At 40.7% G+C, this 8211-nt stretch overlaps 1 protein-coding gene across 2 annotated transcripts in view; it reads left to right on the forward strand.

Annotated features, from left to right (window-relative positions):
- Positions 1–5512, forward strand: part of DRC11 (dynein regulatory complex subunit 11) — a 158091-nt gene extending 152579 nt beyond the window's left edge. For both annotated transcript variants that reach the window (XM_073306791.1, XM_073306792.1), the window contains exons 18-19: positions 1273–1511; positions 4986–5512. In XM_073306791.1, the coding sequence (XP_073162892.1) occupies positions 1273–1511; positions 4986–5126 (380 nt within the window). In that variant the 3' untranslated portion in view covers positions 5127–5512. The remainder of the gene's footprint in view (positions 1–1272; positions 1512–4985) is intronic.
- Positions 5513–8211: the final 2699 nt, after the last annotated feature.

The following is an 8211-nucleotide window of genomic DNA, read 5'->3' on the forward strand; positions in this document are numbered from 1 at the left end:
TGTCCTGCTGGTAATAGCTTATCTAAAGTGATCATCAGGTGGGCCATTTCCAGCACAAATCCAGGTTTTCTCACCCTCCACCCCCCCACACAAATTCACTCTCCTGCTGGTGATAGCCCATCCAAAGTGACAACTCTTTACACAATGTGCATGACAATCAAGTTGGGCTATTTCCTGCACAAATCCAGGTATTCTCACATCCCCCCACCCCCATACACACACAAACTCACTCTCCTGCTGGTAATAGCTCATCCAAACTGACCACTCTTCAAGTTTAAATCCAAGTTAAACCAGAACATCTGGGGGGGGGGGGGGTAGGAAAAAACAAGAGGAAACAGGCTACCTTGCATAATGACTTAGCCACTCCAAGTCTCTATTTAAGCCTAAATTAATAGTATCCAATTTGCAAATGAATTCCAATTCAGCAGTTTCTCGCTGGAGTCTGGATTTGAAGTTTTTTTGTTTTAAGATAGCGACCTTCATGTCTGTGATTGCGTGACCAGAGAGATTGAAGTGTTCTCCGACTGGTTTATGAATGTTATAATTCTTGACATCTGATTGTAAAATCTTGATAAAGATTGTAATCAGCATGACTTTGGGATCTATGCGTTCCCATACAAAGGGTGAAGGATGTTAGTCTTATTTATTAAGATTTTTTTGTGGCACCCACAAAGCACTAGGCACTTTCTAAAAATGTGGTCCTTGTCCTCCAGAGTTTGCAAGCTAAAAGACAAAGGCATGAGATTAATGCACCGTAGTATTTGCAGACATAGCCCTACACCTGTAAAGACATACACCTATCATTTTAAACGTGTGCCCAAGTCTTTGGAGGATCAGGGTCTTAGACACCTAAAACATAGTAGTGAGCCCTTGTACCTCTCATTGACTGTGGTGGAAGCTGCCTGCTCAGCACCTATTAAACTCATGCCATGGATGTAAGTGCCTAACTTTAGGCACCCTGGTTTAAAAATCTGGCCAAATTACGTTTATGCATATATACAGACACACATGGATATATACAGAGTAGATTAAAATATGCTTAGTTTAATTGTGTATTTCCCCCATATGTACAGGGTGCAAATGTAAATATCTATATATATATAAAATCAAATCTTTTTGGTTTGCTGATTGTACTGATGTCCTATATTTTCATTTTCCTTCTCAGAAAGAACTTTAGGTTCAAAGGAATTAGCCAAGTCACTCAGATTGCTTTTCCGTCTCCTTAATACATGTTTTCGGGTTTCTCTTCCCTCTTCTGTTGGTGATAAACAGTCTTATGGAAACACATCATCCTGCAGAATGGAGGGGCTGTCACCAAATCTTTGAACATAAGTTGCCTAGCAAAGGTTTCCGATGGTTTCACCCAGGGACACATCGTTTGTGCAGTGCAAACTGTCCTCAGTGAACGACGCCTCAGGCAGATGACTAACAAGCCGCTGACAGCTGCTGAGTTCCTGAGTTCCCTGGCCAGGCAGGACCCAGTGTACAAAGAGGAAGAAGAAACCTATCAGGTGAAATTAACATCTATGTAAACAATGTCACTTTCACTCTCCCTTTCAGTGTTCTCAGGCATCTCCCACATGTGTGTCCTCTAACTACAACCAAAACATGACCTGCTACAGACTAGCTGTAGTAAGCTGCATCTTTTAGAAGGTATCTGCACCTGAATGGGATTGGTGCCGAGTGTCTCACTGGGTTAGGTCTATTGTGTCTACTAATTGCTCATGCTGTCCCCTCCACTGTACAAGAGGCTCAGTCCTATCATGTATTGAGCAAAGGTGAAGTCAATGGATGTTGAGAGTACCTTGCACCGTTCCAGACTGCGCCCTTACACTGCAGCCAATAGCAGCATGTAAGTGCCCCTCTCTGCCTCTCACTTATCCTATGTACACACAATAAAATACTATGTAGGCTGGAAGGGGGAACTTTTAACAGCTATCAGTGCTGCACTCTGGTTTTCTTTCTTTACTTCTCCAGCAACGAGCAGTATGGAATTTCCAGCAACTTTAACACATAAAAATGACTCTAACTACACTGATCACCGATCACCTGAGTCTAAACCAAGCCACTGATTGGCTGGATTGCTCTCATGAGACATTTACATCTCTCTCTCTAACTTCTAATCTCATTTTGGTGCACACACTCCCCGAGTCAGTTGAACAGTCTCCAATTTCTATTCCGAAACATTTGACTCTATGAATATGGTCAGTACTTGAATACTTGAATTTGGCATTTTAGTCTTTTTGCTCACCCTTACTATCTGCCCAGTATCTTGCCTCGAGGTGTGATCAGTGTTGTACCATAGCAGGAACCATTCATCCCCAACTCCAAGTGGCAACCCACTAATGCCCTGAGGTGTGAGGCCTGGTATTTGTTGTTACTTTTTAACTCAGTTAGTGAAACAGCAAATGTTATTCCTACAAACATAACGGCACAGCCCCGAGTATGCTGGCAGCAATCAAATAACTTTGAATCTAGCTCAAATATTTCCCTCAATATCCCGTGGCAATGATTTCATTGCATTAAATAGATCCTTCTTTAAAATGTATTTCCTTTTACCTGTTTTAAACCCGTTTCCTTTATATGTCACGTACTGCAGCCCCTGTTCTTGTGTCATGGCACAGGGGAAATGATTGCCAAAATGGCCTTCACTGTAACGTTCAGAGATCACTCTTAGCTTTCTTTTTCACATTAATTAATTCAAGTCTTTTAATCTCTCCTCACATGGAAGTGACTATACCCTGAGCCTCTAATCATTTTCATTGCTCTTTGCTGGACCTTTTGTATTGCTTTGTCCTTTTTGAAGTGATGTGACTAAAACTTAAACCAGTATTCAAAGTGAGGATTAGTACACTGATGAATCTTTGATTTCTATTCCCTCTGAACATGAATCTCCCCATTTGACATGTGGTTATATTCTGCCACTGTTCCCAAAATGAATATAAATAATGGAAAATGGTGATAATAGGATTTCTTAAATTCAGTTATATACACCCATTTAAAAAGTGACCTACTTACTGCACCTATTTGATACAAAATAGTTAAACAGAAACAAACAGATCGCCTTATTGGATCAACCAATGGTCCAGCATCCTCTCCCTGACAGTAGTCAGTACAAGATACTTCAGAGAAAGGTGCAAGAAAATTATAGATCAGCATGCCCCCAGGGGAAGTTTTTTCTTAACTCAAGGAAGTCATTTGTTGACTTATGCCCTGAAATTTCAGGGTTCAAATCTCTTATAAACAGAAACCTGTGTATCTTATTATTCATTAGAGAAAATCTAATCTGGTTTTGATTCTTGCTAAGAGGTTGGCTTCAGTAATATCTTGGAGCAGTTCCACTCATTGCAGAATCTGTGAAGAAACTATTATGGGGACATGCCAGTAAACAGGTTAATTATTTAATTAAACTGAATATACAAAAGTAAGGAAAAGGAAACAATAGATGACACCAACAAAAGTTGGTGTTGGTCCTGCTTTGAGCAGGGGGTTGGACTAGATGACCTCCTGAGGTCCCTTCCAACCCTAATCTTCTATGATTCTATGACATTGTAAATCATTAACCCCACGCTGCCACATAAGGCAAACCCTTTGCTGGCAATATGGAGAGGGGGTTGGAGTAGGTCTCAATATTCCCTCACATTTACCACGTGCTGCCACATTGTTTAGTTAGTCCTTAATAATGTGTTCCTAAGAGTTCCATCACCAAGCAGAATTTCTTCAGAGAAGTCTAACAGCCCTATGGTTTCAAGGTGCAACGCCTCAAAAGTTTGTACCTAGCTCACAATGTATGTGCACCATCACTAGCCCCTTCCCCTCCTCATCCCCGACCCAAGTACAGTACAGCCTAATTATTCAAACCCACCTAAGTTTGGGTGGGATTTTTGTATAATACAGAGTTAGAAGAGGGGGTAAGATAGAGAGGTTTGAAGAGTAGGTATTCAGCTAAATCAGAAGAGTTAGATTGCGGGTCACATTATTATAGCTGTTCCACAACTGGTTGGCCATTTTGCTACTAATGCATTTTGTTTACCTGTTTAAAGCATTTAATCCACAAGACACTACAAGCCCCAACAGAGTCAACATCATTGTGAATGGAGATAGTGTAGGTGTAAGTGTGGATGGAGCGGAGCAGAGAGAGACGGGAGCTGGCCTAAGTAGGGTTCTGAGGTGAGAGGCAGAAGTCAAGACACCAGGGTACCGGTCCTTAGGCATCTGAGAGGGAAAAAGCCAAATTCATTCCTGGCATAACAAAAGAGATGAACATAGTGAATAGGTTTTTCATCATGCACACCAATATCTAGTCACATCTTGAGCTGCAGAACGGACCATGACATTGTTACTACAGACGCACATACTTCAAGCTTGGGGAAAGGTTATTTCCTGTGCACACCTGATTTCAAATATTACCAATTCAGCCCTTTTAAATTATTTTAATTATCCCAGAGAGGCCTTGTTGCCATTACAGTCCCAGAACTTTGCAAGTTTGCAAAGCAACCAAAACAAAACCATTTACGAGACACAAAACTATGAACAAGCACATGAAACCAATAAACAGCTTTTTAAAAATTATGATTTGTTTAACTTTCCCCTTGAAATGAAAAACAACTGAACAGATTTTAAGAACTACCAAAAAATATGCTCTTTATACTGCCAAGTTTCCAATCAGAGGTAATTTTGACAAGAGTTACATACCCTTGGAAATAGGGCTGATCATAGAAGTTCTAACACTCCCATAACTATAGCAACACAAGTGGCACAGCTAAGTGTTCATGTTAATGAGGGACTCTGAAAGCAGAGGATTGCTACACTTCTTGTTATAATGGTGTTCTCAAGAGTTCTAAGGATCTTGTTTCAGCTTGTCCACGAGCCAGCCAGGATTATAAGGTTTTTGTTAGGAACACTCCATCATACATGCAAAAGTTACTTAAATGTTCTTTCATGCTTTTTTTTCCTCCCCTCTAACCACTTATTTGATTCTCCAGGTCTGGTATGCCAAGACACCTCTGGGGAAAGCACGAGCCAGAGCACTGATTGAAGGTGAGGAAATGGGAAAAGGAAAAGGAAAAGGAAAGAATAAAGGGAAAAAGAAGGGAGGAAAGAAAGGGAAAAAGAAGAAAAAGTAATTTATTTCCTTGAGGAGATCTCATCTGGGAATACATCACAGGAAGCTTATTGATCCATTTCTCTGAAGAGGGATGAGGACATTAGAGACAACATACACAAAAATCTGTGGCCAGCTCTGAAGGAAGAATATATTTCTAAGTGTGTTCCATGAAAAAAAAAAAGTTGCAAATAAGATGAGACACCAGTGTGACATTTCACTCCAACAAGATTAAGAGCTAATGACCACTGACTTTCTCAAGCATCATTTATTCTAAAGAGTTTTTTTTTAATTACTTATGACGATATCATACTGTCCAGTTTTTAGGCAGAACTCCTTATTGATTTCAATGAGGAATTTTGCTTAAAAACTGATGTCGTGTTAAGAGCCTTTAATTATTTATTTTTATTTTATTAACTTAGATGCTTTATAAAACTAACTGCTTTCCATACCTGTATGTCTAGTGTATTATAATTTTCAATAAAACAGTTATAAAGGTCCTTTTTAATTTTTCTCTGACCGTGGGCTGTTACCAAGCACTTAATGTAGTCTACCATAGGCTGACCAACATTAGTTACAGAAGCATGTCCATATTCACATGAGGACCAGCACCGCACTTTATCTTTCTACAAATGTCACCATGCACAAACATTCACAGATACAAATGTTAGCAGAAAACATATAAAAAGAATCATACACAGAGGACATTCACTTGGGTGGCATTTATTTCAGAGTGTTTTTGAATACTGTTTTGTGATATTTGACAAGCTCGAGGCACAGTTCTGCAATATTCAGGTTGCTAACACTGTAAGAGGATTTTTTTTAAAAAAAAAAAGACTGGAACTTTAAGAAACCATGGAAATACTTCCATTAGTCCTAGATTTTAGGCTAAATTTGGCCTGACCTGTACTAAGTTTTTCAAAAATATGCACACTTTTATAGTATGGGCCCGCATCTTGCAAAGACTCACATTATACGCCTGAGCAGTTCCATTGACTTCAATGTAACAGATCCATTGACTTCAGTGGGACTTCTCATATGTATGACATCGTGCATGCACGTAAGTCTTTGCAGGATCGGGGTCATGGTTTGTGTATGTATAAGCTTGTAGCAACAGAACCTGAAGCTTCAAAAGCTTCAGGGAGACCCCAGAGGCTTCTGACAGACAGCTTTCTAATTGTTGGCTCCCTTGGGCATTTGCTATTGTTGTTCTTCTTGTTTAACCAATAGAATGCGGCAAGTCGAAGACTGAAAGCATTTATTCATGAGTAACTTGTTTAAGGAATTGATAGGAAAAAAATCCTTAAATGAATCATGCACTGAATATCACTTGATCAACAGAGTAGTCAAATAATGACACCATTTTTTAACAAAGTAGTTTACCCAAGGAAATTTACCTGAGTTATTCATAACTGGACCAGCTCTAAAGCCTTTGGAGGTGATTGCGAGCTGGAGCCACTACTGGGTACAGTACCATCAGTATGCCAGTGATACCTCAACAAGTCCTTTACCCAGCATCTAACAAAGACTGGAACCTGTACGATAGCTTACCATCTCACAGTCCTGGTGCTTCTTGGTAGGAATAAACACTGAGGAAATGAAAAAAATGTTCCACTGCACCTCAGTAGAGGGAATATGACTGCTTGTTATCAAGTTAGCTCACAAGCCTGGAGGTCTAATAGAACTCACATGTGCCCCTAAACTTACAATCTTATAAACCAGATAATACCTGCTTTCACCTCTCACTAGCCAAGTGATTGCAGCTTCGGTGTGGGCTTCATAATGTGTATTCTATCATGGCTATTTAGGTTTATATACAATGCTCATCATCACCATGGTGGCATAGTTCCTGTACATACCTTTGTTTTCGCAAAGCGAGAACACTGTAACACATGCTACACGGGATTACTCTAAAAGGCCAGCCAGCACCTTCATCTCATGAAGACTGCATCATCTCACTTTTAGATAAGGCAGCCCAGTGAGACCATAGTACACCTGTGTTCCATGCCCTCCTCTGGCTATCAATTCACTGCTGTTGTCGTTCTGGTGCGACAGGGTCACTGGGAATTAGGAAGGGTCCTCAGAGGAAAAAAAGAGACCATTTTTTTAAACAAGCTGCCTGTATTCTTCTGTTTGGTTTGTTTGGATCCCAAAGCTAAAGTCCTGAGAGAAAAGTGGGTCAGGGCTTCCCTTTCTCCCCAGTTTTCCACATCAGAGCACAGTGGTTCCAGGAAAAAAGACCCAAAAATAAACCCTGAGAAGTTTGTTCTTACCAAGAAAATGGTCAAAGTATGCTGCCAAAAAGGTGTGTCCTATTGAAAGGCCTAGGGAAAGACAAGCCTGCTTGTCAAGCTCCTCTTAACAAAGCATACTAGGAAGGGGAAGAGTCTGAGGCCCTATAACAGACTCTCTTACATCACAGTTAGTTCTAGAAAGGGTGTTGATACTGAAGGTGATACTAGCTTGGAAGAGAAACCTGGGCAAGAAAACATACATAAATCTCAAAAGCTTATGTGAGAGATTAACTGTCTATAGGAGGACCTTGGGAACCATATCCCTGAGCACAGTGGGAAGAACTAGTTGATTCTGGTTTAATAAACCCTCTCTTTTCTGCCACTGCTACCAGGGGGAAAGGGCATGTTGGCTCACTACTGCAGCTGGCGATACCTCAGAAATAGGCCTCTTTGGGGCCTAACCACTACAGGTCCTGAACAATTCCCATCATTCGTATATTCTTATCCTCCTCGCCCCTGTGAGGAAGTAATCCCCCAGTTTTACCAATGGGCACTAAGACATAGGGAAGATTGCCGACCCACCCAAGGCCCCACAAGAATTTTGCGGCTGAGCTGGAAATGGAACCCATGTTTTCTGAGGCCCAGTTCACCACCCTATGCACTGACCCATCCGTCCTACAACAGTACTTGCATTCCATGGAAATGAAACAATTCCCAACAGAAATCCATCTGAGCCTGACAATTTTTAGAGCAAAAAGCAAGATCTTTCTTTGTGCAGGCTTCTTTTTTCCCACCCCATCTGTAGCAGCTGGAATCCCATTGGTAATTAGTCCCCTGGCTGTTAGAGTCTTGACATGTAGTGAACAATGAAAT

The sequence above is a fragment of the Lepidochelys kempii genome, chromosome 11 (assembly GCF_965140265.1).
Source record: "Lepidochelys kempii isolate rLepKem1 chromosome 11, rLepKem1.hap2, whole genome shotgun sequence".
Lineage (NCBI taxonomy): Eukaryota > Metazoa > Chordata > Testudines > Cheloniidae > Lepidochelys > Lepidochelys kempii.